Raw genomic sequence first — 21,694 nt, forward strand, 5'->3', positions numbered from 1 at the left:
CCATTTGATGTGTAGCTGGGACCCTTGGGATTGCAAACAGAGATAGATCTTCAAAGGTAAGTGATTTATTTTCTCTCAATTTTTTGTGATGCCTCTGCTGGTTTGAAAAATGTGTATAACCATTTGTATGCGGGGTGCTGTCCTCAGACAATCAAATGCTATGCTTTCGCCGTAAAGCCTATTGTAAATCGGACAAAGCGGTTCATTTACCATGATTCTAAGCTAAAGAATGATGTATGGAGAGTTGTATTTTCATGAATGTTTAATATTACGATTTTTGTATTTTGAATTTCACGCTCTGCAATTTCACCGGATGTTGTCGTAGTGGCACGCTAGCAGGACACCTGGCCCAAAGAGGTTAACACATTCAGTAGGCTACAGGTCTATGTGGCCTATGATAGGGCAATCAAAGCCTAACCCTAATGTTTCAAACACCATACTTTAACTGAACCATTAGAACACACACAGTGACAGCAACTAAACTCAGAAAAAAGAAAGGTCCCTTTTTCAGGACCATGTCTTTCAAAGATAATTTGGAAAAAGCCAAATAACTTCACAGATTTTCATTGTAAAAGGTTTAAACACTGTTTCCCATGCTTGTTCAATGAACCATAAACAATTAAATTAACATGCACCTGTGGCACGGTCGTTAAGACACTAACAGCTTACAGACGGTAGGCAATTAAGGTCACAGTTATGAAAACTTAGGACACTAAAGAGGCCTTTCTACTGACTCTGAAAAACACCAAAAGAAAGATGCCCAGGATCCCTGCTCATCTGCGTGAACGTGCCTTAGGCATGCTGCAAGGAGGCATGAGGACTGCAGATGTGGCCAGGGCAATAAATTGCAATGTCCGTACTGTGAGACGAATAAGACGGCGCTACAGGGAGACAGGACGGACAGCTGATCGTCCTTGCAGTGGCAGACCACGTGTAACAACACCTGCACAGGATCGGTACATCCGAACATCACACCTGTGGGACAGGTACAGGACGGCAACAACAACTACCCGAGTTACACCAGGAACGCACAATCCCTCCATCAGTGCTCAGACTGTCTGCAATTGGCTGAGAGAGGCTGGACTGAGGGCTTGTAGGCCTGTTGTAAGGCAGAGCCTCACCAGACATCACCGGCAACAACGTCGTTTATGGGCACAAACCCACCGTCTCTGGACCAAACAGGACTGGCAAAAAGTGCTCTTCACTGACGAGCTGCGGTTTTGTCTCACCAGGGGTGATGGTCAGATTCGCGTTTATCGTCAAAGGCATGAGCGTTACACCGAGGCCTGTACTCTGGAGCGGGATCAATTTGGAGGTGGAGGGTTCATCATGGTCTGGGGCGCTGTGTCACAGCATCATCAGACTGGGCTTGTTGTCATTGCAGGCAATCTCAACGCTGTGCGTTACAGGGAAGACATCCTCCTCCCTCATGTGGTATCCTTCCTGCAGGCTCATCCTGACATGACCCTCCAGCATGACAATGCAACCAGCCATACTGCTCGTTCTGTGCGTGATTTCCTGCAAGACAGGAATGTCAGTGTTCTGCCATGGCCAGCGAAGAGCCTGCATCTCAATCCCATTTAGCATGTCTGGGACCTGTTGGATCGGAGGGTGAGGGCTAGGGCCATTCCCCACAGAAATTTCCGGGAACCTTCAGGTGCCTTGGTGGAAGAGTGGGGTAACATCTCACGGCAAGAACTGGCAAATCTGGTGTACTGGCACCAGGAGATGTACTGCAGTACTTAATGCAGCTGGTGGCCACACCAGATACTGACTGTTACTTTTGATTTTGACCCCCCCCCCCCTTTGATCAGGGACACATTATTACATGTCTGTGAAACTTGTTCAGTTTGTCTCAGTTGTTGAATCTTATGTTCATACAAATATTTACACGTTAAGTTTACTGAAAATAAACGCAGTTGACAATGAGGACGTTTCTTTTTCTGCCGAGTTTATATAATAAAACAATTTTAACAGGGAATACTTGTACCCTACTTGTTCTGAATATTCAAGAAAGCAATCCTCAGCAAACTGGCCCAGTGTGGGCTTCACTTGTCCAGTTGCATGTGGTGGTAGTGGCCCACCTCCAGTTCTGAGAGGGTTAAACAAACAAGGCTGAGCAAATGCAAAAGGACACACACACACATCACAACCCCATCAGCCATCTGCCAGGTAAACATCTGATTCCTCACACACACTCCCAGAAAGCCTTCCATACCTTCCCAGAATAATCATTTCACTTCAGGGTTGTCATTTTTCAAAAATCAGGAGACATTCTTTTAACTTCTGTGTAAAGAGCCACATTCTTTTTCCCTTTAGTGATAGGCCTATTAGGAGTATCCCTTTCAGGCCTATTAGATATCGGCCTCCATCTGAGTGGAAAAAGCAGCCCCCCTATGCACCTCCAACTCTTCTCGGAGCCTTTAAATCAGGGATGGGCAACACATTTTGCCATGGGGCGGAGAGAAATGTATGCAGTTTTTAAGTGTATTTCCTGCAATTCTACACATTTTGTCATGACTTATGCCACGTTAATATGATATCCGAGTGAGAATGACTAACAAAATCAATTACCCCCCCTCAACCTGGTCTATTATTCAACCATGATTACAACAAGTTTAGATAGCTGGCTAGACTAAAACAATCTAACTTACCAATGTCAGCTGACATGACTGAGTGACTGACATAACGAGAAACTGCTGATGCACATCCACATTTCAAAATTGCAGCTTGTGTATCCTACTATTCTAACTCTCATCAGTAAGTAGAGACCCCGAAAAATGTGTGATTTATATAAATATAGATAGATAGATCTGTGGGCCTACAAAAGATGTGCGGCCCAGCAGGTGCCCATCCCTGCTTTAAATGAATAGCTGTGTCACATGTAGCATGTTCTCTGATAAAGAACAGTGACATGGAGGTCTGAAGTGGAGTGGTTGCAGGGAGTGTCACAAAAGGACAGGCCAGGTTGAATAATCTCACTTCCCCCAGATGTCCTGAGTCCTCTCTGGGAGGGGAAGCAGAGGGTGATAAATCATCACAGGTCCACTTCCCTGGGAGCGCAGGAAGTGTGTTGGTTTCACATGAAGGAAGAACTTGCTGAACATGGCATTCAGAGGAATAGCCTAGGTGTAGTACACTACACAGTCATGCTTGGTTGGAGTAAAGTACACACCAGAAGCGTATGATGAGCAAGTCACAAGTCGAACCCCAAAATGTCTATTCTGGTTGATTTTTTGGACACCTTGTTCAGTTGGACATGTAGATCACAGAAACAATCTACATATTACACACACACTTGGGGCGCAACAGTCATGACGAGAGCAGACAAAATAGACTACGTTTCTGTGTGTCTTTTTCTCTCAGCCTCATTACGAATGGCATATCCCAGCTCAAGATGACAAAGACGGGCTTTGTATTGACAAGATCGATTCACAGGGTGACTGTCATGAAGTCACAGCTGTGCCTTCTGAAGAGGAAGAGAAGAATGCAGAGCTGGCCAACAGCTCTCAACACACACTGCTCCCTGGTTTAAATTCCACTCCAGCCGTGTCTCTGTGCTTGGCTTGTAGGCCTGCAGAGGACGAACCACAAACCATGCTCAAATCTACTAGCCATGCCTTCAATCAATAAAACATACATGCAGGGTTGATATGGACACTGGTGCTACTGGTAGAACTCCTGTTGTTACATAATTAAGCACAAGCCAAGAGATGTGTGTGTGTGTCATCATGTCAACACAGAGCCATATATATCTGACCACAGTCTCCTGTGGTTTCCTCTGTGTTTACTGAAGATCTGACCACAGGCAAGCTAATGTTTGACCTTTTCAAGTGTCACCATTGTTTGTCTGTGAGAATCCACTGCAGGATGGATGAGATACTTATTGAAAACCGCTTAGGAGGAGACTGGACAAAGGACAATATCTCATATCTAGATTCCACTTGGATACAAATACTGCAAATACAGTCTACAGCATCTTCTATACTGGACAAAAAAATAAAACAATTTCACTGAGTTACAGTTCATATAAGGAAATCAGTCAATTGAAATAAATTAGGGCCCTAATCTATGAATTTCCCCTGACTGGGAATGCAGATATGCATCTGTTGGTCACGGGTATATCTTTTTATTTATTTAAATATATATATGGGCGTGGATCAGAAAAGCAGACAGTATCTGGTGTGACCACCATCTGCCTTATGCCGAGCGACATCTCCTTAGCATAGAGTTAATCAGGCTGTTGATTGTGGCCTGTGGAATGTTGTCCCACTCCTCTTCAATGTCTGTGCGAAGTTGCTGCATATTGGCGGGAACACGCTGTCGAACACGTCGATCCAGAGCACATCAGACAATGGAAGAACTGGGCCATTTTCATCTTCCAGTAATTGTGTACATATTCTTGTGAAATGGGGCTGTACATTATGCTGCTGAAACATGGGGTGATGGCGGCAGATGAATGCCACGACAATGGACCTCAGGATCTCGCCACGGTATCTTTGTGGATTCAAATTGCCATCGATAAAACGCAATTGTGTTCGTAATTTATACCTGCCCATACCATAATCCCGCCGCCACCATGGGGCGCTCTGTTCATAACGTTGACATCAGCAAACCGCTCGCCCACACAACGCCATACACGTCTGAGGTTGAGAGGCCGGTTGGACGTACTGTCAAATTCTCTAAAACGATGTTGGACGCAGCTTATGGTAAAGAAACGAACATTCAATCCTCTGGCAACAACTCTGGAAGACATTCCTGCAGTCAGCATGCCAATTGTGTTGTGTGACAAAACTGCACATTTTAGAGTGACCTTTTATTGTCCCCAGCACAAGGTTCACCTGTGTAATGATCATGCTGTTTAATCAGCTTCTTGATATGCCACACCTGTCAGGTGGATGGATTATCTTGGCAAAGGAGAAATGCTCACTAACAGGAATGTAAACAAATTTGTACATATGGAACATTTCTGGGATCTTTATTTTCAGCTCATGAAACAGGGCACCAACACTTTACATGTTGCATTTATATTTTTGTTCAGTGTAAAAATAGCACTCGTATCTACCCTTACATTTCACTCAAAATCCCACACCAATTTTCCCCAAAATTTTTTAAATAAAGAGTTTCTGAAAGGCTCCCAGCACTTGTGCAAGCGGTTCCCACACATGAACGACCCAATTAGTCCACAGAGCGACTTTGTCGTCCATCTGAAAGAGAGCGTCAGCTGCCCAGGACTCCTGGCAAGCCAATGGGACTGGAAGTTGGAGCAGCTCGCTGGCATCGACAGGCCTATTAACTCATCTCAGTATGACAGAGATAAAATAAAATTAGGAAGTGAGAAACAGACTGGTGGTGAGTGTGTTGGGGGACATTAGACAGAGGATGAGGCTTTCCTCAGACAGACTAGTCTGGACTGGGCACACCTACGTCGTGCACAGAGAACTCTGGAGGCCTCTCCCGTCACCATTGATATGCTAGTCCTCGCCTGGCTGTGTGGCAGCGGTACTGTCAAGAAACAAACGGTAGCGGCCTACGCATTCGTCGATCTTAAAGGATAGACGTGAGCAATATGGTTTAAACTCCACCCAGCCTATCAGAAGGCAAGGTGAAGGAATTACCATACTGCTTAAACCTATCAGACTCTTTGAGATCTACAGGAGTGCCCAGGCCTTAGGGGTGGATTGGGATTCAGCATGAGCCTGCGTTGTCTAGTACTGCGCAGGACCCAGCCGGTGCATTAAAAGCAGCCCAGTCAGAGCCCATTTAATAATGCAGCGATCTCACATTGATGAGTTATTTGTCCAAAGAAAACATTTTAATAATGGCTTTGAATGCTTCACATGAACATGACTAACGGCCCATCCCATGGCATAATGGGGAAGTTCTCCTGCAGACATATCGGTACTAGGACACGACACGATTATGACGACAGCGCATCATTTTTTACCACTGCTCTAGGAAACTTGTTGAAGAGCAGAATAAACTTAATGATGGTCCAAAAACATCTGTATTTAGAGATGGCACCCTCTACTCCTGTGCAACAACAATTATGATCGATTGAATCAATCAATAAACACAAATCAGTCTAATCAAAATAAGTCTAAATAAATAAGCCTGGGTTCTAATGAGTTTTGGGAGCTGCCATCGTTACATTACAATTTTTATTTAACTAGGCAAGTCAGTTAAGAACAAATTCTTATTTACAATGACGGCAAACCCCCGGCCAAACCCTAATCCGGTGAACGCTGGGCCAATCGTGCGCCGTCCTATGGAAGAAGAGTGATTTTCCGGTGGTGGCCGTGATGGTGTTTTAGATGATCTGCTGTTCACGCAGTGCTGAAACCACACCAAAACACAAGCAGGGGCCAAGCAGCACACACTATTCCCTGTTCCCACAGTAGTGCTTTTATCTGGCCACATCTCTTCGTAGATTCCTTGCATTCCTTTTTCTGAAGAAAATAATGAGTAAAAACACATGATTTCTTTTTTTTTAAATCAGGATCTCACCGATTTTTCACAGCCAACCTTGCGACGTTCATATGATCGAATGGTACGATGAACTCACCGATTATGGAGTGGGACCGTTGGGGGAAACAAGGGGAGAGTTTGTGTTGTTGTTGTTGTTGTTATCTTATACCGTGCATTCGGAAAGTATTCAGACCTTGACTTTTTCGACATTGTTATGTTACAGCCTTCTTCGAAAATTGATTAAATTGTTTATTTCCCCATCAATCTACACACAATACCCCCTAATGGCAAAGCAAAAACAGGTTTAATTTTTTTTGCAAACGTATAAAAAAGTTCATACCCTTTACTCAGTACTTTGTTGAAGAAACCTTTGGCAGCGATTACAAGCTTGAGTCTTCTTGGGTATGACACTACAAGCTTGGCACACCTGTATTTGTGGCGTTTCTCCTATTCTTCTCTGCAGATCCTCTCAAGCGCTGTCAGGTTGGATGGGGAGCATCAACGCACAGCTACACTGCTCAAAAAAATAAAGGGAACACTTAAACAACACAATGTAACTCCAAGTCAATCACACTTCTGTGAAGTCAAACTGTCCACTGAGGAAGCAACACATTTCACATGCTGTTGTGCAAATGGAATAGACAAAAGGTGGAAATTATAGGCAATTAGCAAGACACCCCCAATAAAGGAGTGATTCTGCAGGTGGTGACCACAGACCACTTCTCAGTTCCTATGCTTCCTGGCTGATGTTTTGGTCACTTTTGAATGCTGGCGGTGCTCTCACTCTAGTGGTAGCATGAGACGGAGTCTACAACCCACACAAGTGGCTCAGGTAGTGCAGTTCATCCAGGATGGCACATCAATGCGAGCTGTGGCAAGAAGGTTTGCTGTGTCTGTCAGCGTAGTGTCCAGAGCATGGAGGCGCTACCAGGAGACAGGCCAGTACATCAGGAGACGTGGAGGAGGCCATAGGAGGGCAACAACCCAGCAGCAGGACCACTACCTCCGCCTTTGTGCAAGGAGGTGCACTGCCAGAGCCCTGCAAAATGACCTCCAGCAGGCCACAAATGTGCATGTGTCAGCATATGGTCTCACAAGGGGTCTGAGGATCTCATCTCGGTACCTATTGGCAGTCAGGCTACCTCTGGCGAGCACATGGAGGGCTGTGCGGCCCCACAAAGAAATGCCACCCCACACCATGACTGACCCATCGCCAAACCGGTCATGCTGGAGGATGTTGCAGGCAGCAGAACGTTCTCCACGGCGTCTCCAGACTCTGCCACGTCTGTCACATGTGCTCATGTGCTCAGTGTGAACCTACTTTCATCTGTGAAGAGCACAGGGCGCCAGTGGCGAATTTGCCAATCTTGGTGTTCTCTGGCAAATGCCAAACGTCCTGCACGGTGTTGGGCTGTAAGCACAAACCCCACCTGTGGACGTCGGGCCCTCATGGAGTCTGTTTGACCGTTTGAGCAGACACATGCACATTTGTGGCCTGCTGGAGGTCATTTTGCAGGGCTCTGGCAGTGCACCCCCTTGCACAAATGCGGAGGTAGTGGTCCTGCTGCTGGGTTGTTACCCTCCTACGGCCTCCTCCACGTCTCCTGATGTACTGGCCTGTCTCCTGGTAGTGCCTCCATGCTCTGGACACTACGCTGACAGACACCGCAAACCTTTTTGCCACAGCTCGCATTGATGTGCCATCCTGGATGAACTGAGCCACTTGTGTGGGTTGTAGACTCCGTCTCATGCTACCACTAGAGTGAGAGCACTGCCAGCATTCAAAAGTGACCAAAACATCAGCCAGGAAGCATAGGAACGGAGAAGTGGTCTGTGATCACCACCTGCAGAATCACTCCTTTTTTGGGGGTGTCTTGCTAATTGCCTATAATTTCCACCTTTTGTCTAGTCCATTTGCACAACAGCATGTGAAATTTATCGTCAATCAGTGTTGCTTCCTAAGTGAACAGTTTGATTTCACAGAATTGTGATTGACTTGGAGTTACATTGTGTTGTTTAAGTGTTCCCTTTATTTTTTTGAGCAGTGTATTTTCAGGTCTCTCCAGAGATGTTTGATCGGGTTCATGTCCGGGCCCTGCTGGGCCACTCAAGGTCATTCAGAGACTTAGCCCAAAGCCACTCCTGTGTTGTCTTGGTTGTGTGCTTTGGGTTATTGTCCTGGTGAACCTTCGCCCCAGTCTGAGGTCCTGAGTGCTCTGGAGCAGGTTTTCATCAAGGATCTCTCTGTACTTTGCACCATTCTTCTTTCACTCGATCCTGACTAGTCTCCCAGTCCCTGCCACTGAAAAACATCCCCACAGCATGATGCTGCTACCATCATGCTTCACCGTAGGAATGGTGCCAGGTCTCCTCCACATTGAACTCTTTGGCCTGAATGCCAAGCGTCAATCTTGATTTCATCAGACCAGAGAATCTTTTTTTCTCATGGACTAAGAGTCCTTGAGGTGCCTTTGGGCAAACTCCAAACAGGCTGTCATGTGCCTTTTAAATGAGGAGTGGCTTTCGTCTGGCGACTCTACCATAAAGGCCTGATTGGTGGAGTGCCGCAGAGATGGTTGTTCTTCTGGAAGGCTTTCCCATCTCCACAGAGGAACTCTGGAGCTCTGTCAGAGTGACCAACATGTTCTTGGTCACCTCCATCACCAAGGCCCTTCTCCCCCGATTGCTCAGTTTGGGGGGCGGCCAGCTCTAGGAAAAGTATTGGTGGTTCCAAACTTCTTCCATTTAAGAATGACGAGGCCACTGTCTTCTTGGGGACCTTCAATGCTGCAGAAATGTTTTGGTATTTGTGCCTCGACACAATCCTGTCAATTTCAGAATAAAGCTGTAACGTAACAAAATATGAAAAAATGGGGGCTGAATACTTTTTGAATGCACTGTATGAGGAGATTCAGGCACCGTGGACAGGAGGTGCATGGCGGGCTGCTGCGCTGGTACTGCTAAGACTTGCCCACCACCTCAAGAGGAAAGGGTAAGCAGAGAATGAAAACAGGAAACATGGATCGCTGTTTGTACACAGAGGTGCTGTGGTGGGGAGAGGGTCAGTAGGTCTGGGGTGTGGTAGAGAGACAGGGGGGGGGGGGGGGGGGGGGGCCTCTGTCAGGCTTCCTGTCTTGGCACACTTTTTCCTGCCCATTTCCTTTCTGCTGAAAAATGCACCCAGCTCCTCCCCTCTTCCTCCACCTCAGGCTTAGTACCCAAGGCTTAGTACCCAATGCCAACCCAAACAGACTCACAGCTCCAGAGTTACAGCTCCCCTCTTATAATGCTTCCATTGCCAGCCTCTTCCAAGTGGCCCCAAAAGGTCAATTGCACATACTTTTAACGTTTTGCCACCCTACCCAAAGACAGACAGAGACAGACACACACATTTGTAGCTGATTGACACTAATAATGCTCTCCTGTTGACAACAATTGCTTTAGATGGTTATCTTGAACTAAAAATACAACTTGCCACTTCCTGAAAAGTTACTCACTTCACATTACGTCATACTAGACAGACTGTGTGAAAACAGTCATCCAACTATGCACTTTAAAAACACACATTTTCAGGAAGCAAATGTGAAAACGTACATACAGTTGAAGTCGGAAGTTCACATACACTTAGGTTGGAGTCATTAAAACTCGTTTTTCAACCACTCCACAAATTTCTTGTTAATAAACTATAGTTTTGGCAAGTCGGTTAGGACATCTACTTTATGCATGACAAGTAATTTTTCCAACAATTGTTTACAGACAGATTATTTCACTGTATCACAATTCCAGTGGGTCATAAGTTTACATACACTAAGTTGACTGTGCCTTTAAACAGCTTGGAAAATTCCAGAAAATGATGTCATGGCTTTAGAAGCTTCTGATAGGCTAATTGACATAATGTGAGTCAATTGGAGGTGTACCTGTGGATGTATTTCAAGGCCTACTTTCAAACTCAGTGCCTCTTTGCTTGACATCATAGGAAAATCAAATGAAATCAGCCAAGACCTCAGAAAAAAATTGCAGACCTCCACAAGTCTGGTTCATCCTTGGGAGCAATTTCCAAACGCCTGAAGGTACCACGTTCATCTGTACAAACAATAGTATGCAAGTATAAACACCGTGGGACCACGCAGCAGTCACACCGCTCAGGAAAGAGACGTGTTCTGTCTCCTAGAGATGAACGTACTTTGGTGTGAAAAGTGCAAATAATCCCAGAACAGCAGCAAAGGACCTTGTGAAGATGCTGGAGGAAACAGGTACAAAAGTATCTATATTCACAGTAAAACGAGTCCTATAAATCGACATAACCTGAAAGGCCACTCAGCAAGGAAGAAGTCACTGCTCCAAAACCGCCATAAAAAAGCCAGACTACACATGGGGACAAAGATCGTACTTTTTGGAGAAATGTTCTCTGGTCTGATGAAACAAAAATATAACTGTTTGGCCATAATAACCATCGTTATGTTTGGAGGAAAAAAGGGGGACGCTTGCAAGCCGAAGAACACCATCCAGGGGGTGCTTTGCTGCAGGAGGGATTGGTGCACTTCACAAAATAGATGGCATCATGAGGTAGGAAAATTATGTGGATATATTGAAGCAACATCAAGATATCAGTCAGGACATTAAAGCTTGGTTGCAAATGGGTCTTCCAAATTGACAATGACCCCAAGCATACTTCCAAAGTTGTGGCAAATGGCTTAAGGACAACAAAGTCAAGGTATTGGAGTGGCCATCACACAGCCCTGACCTCAATCCTATATACATTTTGTGGGCAGAACTGAAAAAGCATGTGCGAGCAAGGAGGCCTACAAACCCGACTCATTTACACCAGCTCTGTCAGGAGGAATGGGACAAAATTCACCCAACTTATTGTGGGAAGCTTGTGGAAGGCTACCCGAAACGTTTGACCCAGGTTTAAATGATTTAAGGCAATTCTACCAAATACTAATTGAGTGAATGTAAACTTCTGACCCACTGTGAATGTGATGAAAGAAATAAAAGCTGAAATAAATCACTCTACACTATTCTGACATTTCACATTCTTAAAATAAAGTGGTGATCCTAACTGACCTAAGACAGGGAATTTTTACTGGGATTAAATGTCAGGAATTGTGAAAAACTGAGTTTAAATGTATTTGACTAAGGTGTATGTAAACTTCCGACTTCAACTGTATTACTAATGTCCCTCAAAAGCAACAAGCTGCAAAAGCCATAGAGCGTAAAAGTGAGTGGGTTTAGGTTATACCTTATCTTCAGGTTTGAACTCCACCCCTTTTAAAAACGCCAGCACACTAAAAAGGGCCCTCTGTTTTACAAATTTGCTTACATCTCTGACGTCGATACCCGCTCCCATGGAACATTCACTCTTCACCTCAAAGCCTGGTATGGTGGGGAAAGGAAAACAAGACAATCAATCCAGCATGGCCACTCTTCCTGTCTATGTGAACAGAGAGCCAACATGGATTAGACCAGGGTTGTGTTCATTAGGGCAGCATTAGCATAGCAAAATGTTTCACAAAGAAAATGTTCTTCTTCTTGGACAAGTTTAGGTAGTCCCTCCCCGTTTAAGTCAAGAGTTTTTCCCTGGTTAGGTCATGTGCTCAGAAAAAAACTCAACACCTTACTCATGAACAAATTATGACAAAATACTGTGAATATAAACCTGTCCAGAATCAAACTGGTAGGCCTAAATATTTTTCCACTGAATAGGTATATGCTACTGTATTCTCCAACTACTTCTCATTGTCTCATGTCTATTAAGACTCCATTATCACTTCAAAACCTCCAGCATTGAGCTAGTCAAAGTCTATGACCTCACCGACAGGCTTTTGTTCCTGGGGGGCTTGGGCTGGAAGACAGAACAGCAGGTGCTTGAAGAGAATTACTGGCCAGAGTGTGGACCCTGGGGTCCAAAGGCCATGGCTAGCATAATAAAACCTAAACCCCATGGTACGTTTACAAGCCTCCTTTGACAAGACAACCTCCTGTGAGGAAGGCCTCCTATCTGCTTTGTGTAACTAGTGGAACTAACTTACTGAAGAAGTGCTGACGTCATAAAAACACTGTAAAGGGGCAAGCACATCTGCAGCTGAATTAATTTGTGGTTTCTCTATGCACATTCACACTAATGAACCTTGATAAAGATGCTATGACAAGGTAGAAATGTAATACAGCCTTACAAGACTAGGTTTTAGTACACCTTAACAATAGTAGGACCTATACCCAAGATGTAAAAGACAAGGCTGTTCTCTGGGCCCTCTTTGAGAACGATTTGATATCTGTTTTTGATTCTTGCATCTGCCAAGAGTGCTGATGTTTTCATACCGTTGTCTCTCAGGTCAGGACATAAATGACCAAAGCAGAGGCATCTGAGCTAAGAGGACACTGACAGGCAGGTGGCAGGCAGGCATGTATCTTCCTCTGGCTGAGAGAGAGAGGAATTCATCTCGGAGAGCAGCCCTGAAGCTTCGTCTGTTTGATCCAGAGCAATGAACAGCGCTCCAATAACATATAACATGACTTTGAGCAATCGGTGTTGCTTCCAAGAACAACTGAGGAGCTTTTTCCCCATCACAACCAGTGTTTGTCACAAACAAACTTGTGTGTCCTCAACAGCTACCTCCATGCCAATGAGCTTTCAGGGAGGAGCACAAAGCCCCTGGAGATGCTTTTCGTATTGGCCCCCTTCCCCCACTCCTCTATACAGAGCCAGAGTAGCCTACACTGTGTTGGCACTGAAAGGGCAGTTTTGGTGCTTTGGCCCTGCTAATACACCTGCTCCGGAACTCACACCAAGTTCTGCCAGTGTTGAACTGACTGTGGGGATTTCTCAAGTGGGGATTCCCCTATTCACAAATTACTAATCAATGTTCTCCATCGGCTGTTGAAGGCCATTCATGATCAGTCATTCACAAAAGCATACATAGCCTCCATCACTATAACCCATAATATTTGCAATAACACTCAAGCTGTAATAAAAATGTCATGGTTGTGTATCAATAAGAGTGATTATTAGTCCGAAATAATCATGTATGGTTTGTAACGCTGTATCTTATGTCCCTGGTGATTCGTATTTGTTTTATGTTTGAGTTGTGGAATCCAACCTATTACTAGATAAGCTGCTGTCTCTAGTAGCCTTATAGAAAGTAGCTGACCATGACACACATTGCAAAGCAGCTGTGCTACCATAAATGTATGTCTGACATCGCTATCGTCCAAGAAAACAACACTAGTCAGATAGCTCGTTGACATTCTAGTCACCGTGAAAAACGTACGCGTGCTTACGTTATCTAATGACTATAGAGAAAGGGCTACTGTGAAAAAATAAAGGGGGAAACGTCCGATCAGTCCAGGGAAATTCGTTTGCAAACTATAGCCCAGTACACTAGTTATAGCCTACACTAAAACATGCATCTGACTGGAGTCTGGACTATCCTATAACAAACAATGACCTACACGGCCAACTTAAAAAACATCACCTCGATATAGTTTAATGATCAGCAACTGATTTAGAGCGAACATGAACATATGCAGTATCTTAAATTTCATAAAGAAACAATCCTGGTAACAAATTAGTTCGCTCTCACCCTAAACATGCATATCTGTTGCGCCTTTAACGCAATAATGCTCAATGGAAAAACAAATCGATATCTGGAAACCTACCATTTTACTAAGATCCATAGTCTCAGAAAAATGCAGGGTGGCTGTGAGATCAAAGACGAAGCAGGTCGCTGGCAATACTTCCGACACAATAGTCTACAACTGGGAAAGGAGAAATCTAGAAACGCTTATGAGGGAAAGGGTGGTGGAGTGGGCCCGTTAACTCAACATGTGTCCGGATTTGGTATCAAATTCTCTCCTTCCGTGTCCATTCTACTCTCCCCGGTCTTCCTTGCTCATTTCACGGGGGGGGGGGGCTCCCAGACACAGCATCCGACTGTCGAGAAGCGGAACCGAACTGTCTAGAAAACGACAGTCTACACACGGGAACGTGTACGGTACTCTGCATTTTCCGCATGTTTCATACCATTTTAGATTGCAGTATTTAAAACGACATGACAGTTTCTAAGCATCGAGTATTTAATATCCTTCCGGGGCTTTTGTGTAAACAATAGCGTGCCCTCACTGAGACAATAGGTGCAGACCGGGGATGGCACAAACCCCCGCCCAAACTAACCTCGTTCCTCACCACGTAACAAATTATACAATCCTGAAAGAAAGAAAAAAAAACTATCAAAGAATTTATGAGAAGGCGAGACACCAGAGCTGCGCGGCTCGGACACACTGCAAATAATCATGATGGTAAACAATGTAACTTTCCATCACCAGTATAACAAGTCATCAGTGATTGGGTGACTGCTTACATGTGGCCATAACACTACTCTCTGATGTAGGCCTATGTCTATGGGCCATATTGACATTTGATGTGCTATACGAAAGGTGTAGCGTACAGTAGCATAATTAAAGTAAGTCACTGTCAATATCAAAGATATGCTGTGACTCTACTGCAAAAAATGAGCCGTTTTCAGTCTTCAGCTATGCTGAGGCAATGTGGCTATGAACTTTAGCCGACAGAGTAATCTTAGGTAAATAGTGCCCCCCTCTGGTTACTCTGAGACAGGTTTATATCGGAATCATGAAATGATTGCACTGTCTGGAACCTTCACTAAAGAAATCGAACAGCCCAGATAATTTCAGATAGCTATTCAAAGAGTAGGCTCCTTAAATATAGAAAAAGCACAAACAACTCAATATTAGACCAAGCATATCATTCTTTAGTAATAACCTCAGCAACCGAACACATTAAGTATTTTTTCAGAATTGTTTGCACGTCATGCATGAAAAGCACATGAACAAATAAAGTTACTATCATAACTACTAGGGACAACTGAGGAGCATAGTCCGCGGTAATCAATATGTGACCCATTCTCCTGCTGGCAGACTGGCCGCTCCACACAAACAGTCAATCTTCAGACAAAGCCTGCTCTTCACTTTCTGGTACTGTGTGGGTGGACCCACCGAGCACGGCTTTATGGAGAGGCTGCAATTCTCACATACACTACTCTAGGCCTTTATGAGTATCATGTTTAAATTGTAGTCAGTTGTATAATATTGATTGTTTACAAAACTTCTGTCCCCATACATTGATTCCGCCTTTGTGATGGTGGTGCCGAGAACACACACACACCAAGTTTCAAGGGTGAAAGTTCCCTCTGTCTCAATTCTGTGGGCAAAGCTCATATTATGGCCTTGAACACAGCTGAGACAAAACAGTTCCAGACCAAAAATCAACTTACTGGTAGGTCACGCCGGCATTTCATTGCGGAGTAGGCCCTTCTAGCCAGTTGGCCAGACTCAGGGCATATCGCTACTGTGTGTGAGAACAGTATCCACTAAGCAATACTGCGTTTACTCAATAATAATAAAGTCCGATAGAAATTAGATCTAAAAATCACAAGTGCTATTGTAATAATGAACTCAATAATACAAATGTAGGTCCTTGTGATGATGTAACCTAAGCATCCAATGTCCAATTAACTTTTTGCAGCTTGTAAAATATCTAATCCACTCCATATTAAATGCCAGAGTTAATGCCATTGTGATCTCATCTCAGCACTTTGTTCCAATGACTGACCTGCCACTCATGTCCAGGACTTTTTAATTTACAGCCGGTGCAATGAGGCCATAGCCCAGTGCCTACTGTTTTTGCTGCTTCATTGGTTTTAGTGGGCCCGGGCCGCTTTCGCTCTCCCTGTGCATGTGTGTATGTAACTACCTAACTCTCTCTGGTTATAATGACAGGGTACAAGCACAAGGTGGGTGTAACTTACAAAGGCAGGAAGAGAAAAAGAAAGACCAAGAGTATTTGTAACAGACAGAGAGATTAGAGAGTCCACCCTGCTGTGCTGCTCGTGCCCAAGGGACATTCCACAGCTGCCAGGGCACCACTAAAGGGGGCAAAGGCGTTCTCTTAGTCAAACCAAGGTATATGATCTAAGAACTAAACTGTTGACATTGTCCAAAAGTGTCAAAATGACTCTTACTCTCAAAAAGCAGAGGATTTTAACACCCACCATCTCAGATTGTTTTGAAATTGTTTCTGTTAGAAACATAAGATTAGCATTCCTGCAACATCATTTCGTTTTATTTATTAAATTAAGCATAATTTAGAAATTAAGCTAATTGATTGCACCAAAATTGTCCCATTTAATTTATAGGATTCACATAATATTCAATAAATATAGTACCTAACATCAGATTTGGACTAAACGGTTTTCTAACATTGAGTAAAACATGAGGAATCCAAAGAAATTGTCACCCACGGACCCCCCACCCCAATAACAAGTATATAGTATCAGTTCTCTGTCTGACAAGCAGTATGGAACTGCAGCTCAGAGTATTGTATCTTCATTCCCAGTGAATTTGGTGATCTTTTTTCCACTGTTCAATGAAAGTCATTGAAGTTGTTAGGTTTATGTCCCATCCTAAATCCTGATATTACCAGGTTCTGGCCACTAGATGGTGCTGTTCCAGGTGATTACTCTTATTTTAAAGGCGGCTTTTGACAATTTCTTTGGATTCTTCATTGAATATTATATGAATCCTATAAATTAAAAAATGGCCAATTTTGGTGCAATCGATTAGCTGAATTTCTCAGATCTAATTATATTTCACCAAATAATGGTGCAGCAATGCTAATCTTATCTGTTTCTAACAGAAACAATTTAAGATGGTGGGTGTTATGGCTTGCTGAAATGACATGGAACGACCCATACTGAATATCCAGAGGCAGCCTGCCTTGGAGAGCTGTGGGATGCAGGAAGCAGGCAGGAAGGATCTAAATGTAAGGCCTTAATTATGTAAGCCCTATACTGCTGTGTGGTGGAGTCAATCTCAGGATGTATCCCACAATAGAAAGCCCAGTCTGGGAGGCCCAGGAGAGGTTCTAAAGTGGGGTGCCGGGCTGAACGGAAGTAGCCTTCCCACAGACGCAGCCATGTTTCTCTCATTTCAGACGACTATCCAGACAGACACTCTGTCATTGTAGCAGGCAGTACTTAGCTATGGTTTCTGACCACAACAGTGGTGATCATCACCATAGTGCATTCCAGGGAAGATGGATGGAAAAACATCAACATGTAGTCTAGGCCTACTAGCCCATTTCAGGAATAAATAGAAACTAATTAAACCAGGACTCTTTTATTGTTTCAAGATAAAGTCAGGTCTGTCTTTCCAGACGAGAAAGAGGTGGATAGCAGCTCTCCCCTGGAAGTTAAATGGTTAGTTAAAGTGGTACGGTTTTCAAATGGAGGTGGACTGCTGAAACGACTAAAATAGTTTCTCAAGATGGTCACTGAGCTCATTTTTAACAACTGTGCCATTATGTTTCATGACCGATGAGAAACTCTTACGTAGCAGTACAACTGTGACTCCAGAGAGAGGCATGGCAGTCCTTCATAAACAAGCACACCATAGATTAATTCCATCCACAAATAGAGAGAGCATTACTAATTTCAGGTCTCTAAACATGTCATTATATGTATGCTGTATGTGTTACCTGGCCCTGGGTGAGGTATTTTTATAACTCTGCAGACAAAATGATGGAGCGAGGACTCGGAGTCTGAACACACCCTTCTTGTTTACCCGACTCTCAGGCTTTAAGCCTCGCCGAGATAGGAGCCCTGGGACCCATAACTTCACACGTACCACTATCAGTCAACTCTAGAGACTTGTTCTGTGTCAATGCATTTCTATACACCATAAAAAGACTGCATGTTCCCAACTCCTACGGTCATTTGTGTAACCGCACAAACAGATCTGGGACCAGGCTAGATTGTATTAGAGTGCTTGTGCCTGTACAGAGGAGCTGGAAAGAGGTCTTAGAGCAGAGCCAAACTGGTGGTTTTGGGACAGTGGTGAAAGCCGGCAGATCCGAGCCAAAACAGATCAGATTAACTCGGGATGATCCCTGTATTAAAGCACAAACAAGATTTCACTGATTCCTCCCTGCGCTGCAGAACAGCTTTACGACTGCTGTCAAAAATCTACCATAACAAAAACAACTGCCATAACCAGATTAGGAATCATATCCAATTTGAGCAATTTTGAGAGGAATGTGGTGTGATTGATTTTAGGTGAAAGCCTAAACTTGTCTGTCACAGTCACAGCACACTACGTGTAAATGAGTGCTCAAAAGCTTACTGATTAATTTAGCAGTGGTCGTAGTAGAAGATGGGAAAAGCAGGTTGCAGCCGCCGCTGAAAAATAAATAATCCAGCAGAGCATGGTCATTTAGAGGCTTGATTCATCTGACCTACTTTTTTGACTGGTCTGGGAAGAGGGGGGAGAGACCGCCAAGCAGGAAGTGTCTTGTCCACAGCTCAGTAGCTTGCATGAAGAATTAGCATGCGTTTTTCTGGACTTCAGCTCTTGAGTAACAGCCTGTCAGCTACATGGGATGGATAATTCATAGAACATCCAAACCATCATTTAAAAAAAAAGGGGGATCTGCAGTTGCTACATCCATTTTTATAAATGACTATGTACCCATTGATTCTAGAAGAATATAACTTAGAAATGCCTCATGAGCTTAATTCAACTGTCCTACCCCATCAGAACCTAGAATAAGTTTGTTTCACTCCAATGTTTGTTAACAAACACTATATAGCCTCAAAATATGATTAAAACTAAAAAAATGTGATATCATGGATGATCAGTCCTTGCATCCATAGTTCTGTCTATGAATTCTCCAGCTCCAGCCCCACCCCTCATTTTTTTACAGAAACACTTTGTTTGAACTGCGGATTGCCCCTTTAAACCGCATCAACAAACAGTGCTGCTCAGTTCCACCATTTCTTCCTTCCTTTCGCACAATTTATTTCCCTGTATCATAGCAACAATGATAGTCCCACCCAGCTCTCTCTCACACACCCCAGTATGTTGGCTGATTGCACTTTCCAGAACACATCACAATATCCCGGGTCAATAGTTCTAGTGCTGTGTCCAGGAGTCACTAATAGGCTTTTACTGCAGTTCGATGCATGGTAGTGGTATTTATGGATAGTCCAGGCAGACACACACAGCATTTTGCCTACCTCTCTGAATAGTCCAGGCAGACACACAGAATTTAGCCTCTCTCTCGCCACAGTTGTGGGCGTCACCTCTCCTGAGATATGGTAAATCAGACCTGTTCTTATCAGGCAGAATTCCTCAAAAGGACAACATCTGTGCTCTTATACCCATTTCAACAGATTTTGATCTTGCACTGAAGACCCAACACCGATGTCATATCTCTATAATCTTTGCAATGTCAATTTTATGTGATGGCATATTTTCTCTCTGCTCCTACGGGTGCTAGGCTATTTGAGGCATAGCCATCAAAAACTCATATCAGAGATGTTACCCCCTGCTAAGAATGAGGAGGGATGATGTTGGCTTGCTGTTGTGTGGTGGTACTATAGTACTGCATTGTACTACAAACATCGTAAACAAGTGATGCCTGTAAACACTCGCCGATTTAGGTCAAATTGGCGCGCATGGATCATGAGCAATGTTAACAAAAAAATCCATGGAAATTCGAACGTGCGAGGCAGCACCAATCAGTCAAGCAGATGAATCATGACATATCCGCACGTTCTCACAGTGAAAGGATCATTGCCAATTTCAACGCAACGGACGGTTCCAACTCGAAGCTTTACCAGAACTATTATAATATCTAAACATTTCTTAGTCCCTTCTAATTCTGTAAACGAAATCCCAAATTCCCACTAAACAGGTGTTTTACCTGACCGCGTTCACAGTTCTCCTTTTCAAGTTCGAAACTGTTCGCACCACCGGTCCGACGAATCAGCGCTTTGTGAATTGGGTTCGGTACTTGCTGCATGGAACTCTTCACTCGGTCCATTGTGTCTCTTTAGAATTTCCACTGAAAAATAATATTTCTACAAAGTCATCGTCAAATTATTTAAAAAAAATTGACAATAATAGTCCATGCAGTCGGCCAATTCAGGAGGTAATTTCGCCTGTCCACCGCGTCTCCCTCTGTTGGCGATGTCATGTTTTTTAAACTGGGTTCGTAACCAAGTAGGAGGTGGGATTTTACTAGTTGCGAAGTGGTCAATGGATGCGTTCATGTGCTTTTAATTCGTTGACAAACGCAGATTGGTTTATGCCCAACAAGCTGTGTAGACCATAAACTAAAAGTACAGCTATTATGCTTGTAAACAAACGATAGTGTTCAGAAAATATATTAATAAATTGTTTTTTTTAAATAATGCAGTGTTTTGCATTTAACTGCCAAAATGCTGTTATCGAGATCATTTTCTTAGTAGGTGGTCAGTTGTCAGCTTGTGAAAGACATGGGAGCTCATGATGATATAAGATAAGAGTTTCCCACTGGTAATTACCATTTGGAAGGCCATTCAAGTGGATTTTCCCAGTCGTATGTGGTAAATTCCCACTGCCCACTTGGTTATGAACGCAGCATTAAGCCTGGCGTACAGTGGGGTTGCTGGTTGTACTAAACTGATTTTAAAATATAATCCCCATGCTCTCATGTTGTTACCCTTTCTCCCTATGCAGTCTAAATCAGCTTTTTTGCGAAGGTGTTGCACTGTTTTGACACTGATGAACTATAGAGTTGCCCAGAACATAGAGATAGATAGAACTCATTTTTGTATCTGTGCTATTATGTTTTAACCTTTATTTAACTAGGCAGTTCAGTTCAGAACAAATTCTTATTTTACAATGACGGGCTACCCCGGTCAAACTCTCCCCTAACCCGGACGCCGCTCGGCCAATTGTGCACCGCCCAATGGTACTCCCGATTATGGCCGGTTGTGATACAGCCCGGGATCGAACCATTATAGCGTCTGTGACAGCATGGGCAGCACCATTGAGGCTATCTCCATTTTGAAGTAGTAGTTCTTCTTCACGATTGGCTGATCCTTCCTGATGACCTGGTTGGACATGACTCCAGCAGGGTCACCAGGAAGGATCAGCCAATGAAGTTGGAAGTCCAACCTGGACTCAGAGGTCAACATAACATAGTACATGTAAATCCAGGACACACCAATTAGTATGATATGTTAGGTTTCATATGGTACTGTAGGTATTAATTTCTGATTGTCCATGATCCATGTCGTATGATATGTTACGAATTACAATTTGTATGATATGTTACGAATTGTAATTTGTACAGTATGTTACAAATTTGCTAAACGTATGATAT

General features: G+C 43.8%; 1 protein-coding gene across 6 annotated transcripts in view; it reads right to left on the reverse strand.

The window, feature by feature from the left end:
* Positions 1-20,542, reverse strand: part of LOC129822060 (huntingtin-interacting protein 1-like) — a 47,656-nt gene extending 27,114 nt beyond the window's left edge. For 4 of the 6 annotated variants that reach the window (XR_008754441.1, XM_055879939.1, XM_055879940.1 and 1 more), the window contains exon 1: positions 20,249-20,542. Coding sequence is in view for 5 of the 6 variants with exons in the window: in XM_055879939.1 (XP_055735914.1) it covers positions 20,249-20,368 (120 nt within the window). In the remaining variant the exon portion in view is untranslated. Of the gene's footprint in view, positions 1-11,791; positions 11,845-14,127; positions 14,760-20,248 lie in introns of those variants that run through there. The other 2 variants (XM_055879941.1, XM_055879942.1) reach the window with 2 other exon arrangements.
* Between the last annotated feature and the right edge of the window lie 1,152 nt (positions 20,543-21,694).

This window comes from Salvelinus fontinalis, chromosome 24, assembly GCF_029448725.1.
Source record: "Salvelinus fontinalis isolate EN_2023a chromosome 24, ASM2944872v1, whole genome shotgun sequence".
Lineage (NCBI taxonomy): Eukaryota > Metazoa > Chordata > Actinopteri > Salmoniformes > Salmonidae > Salvelinus > Salvelinus fontinalis.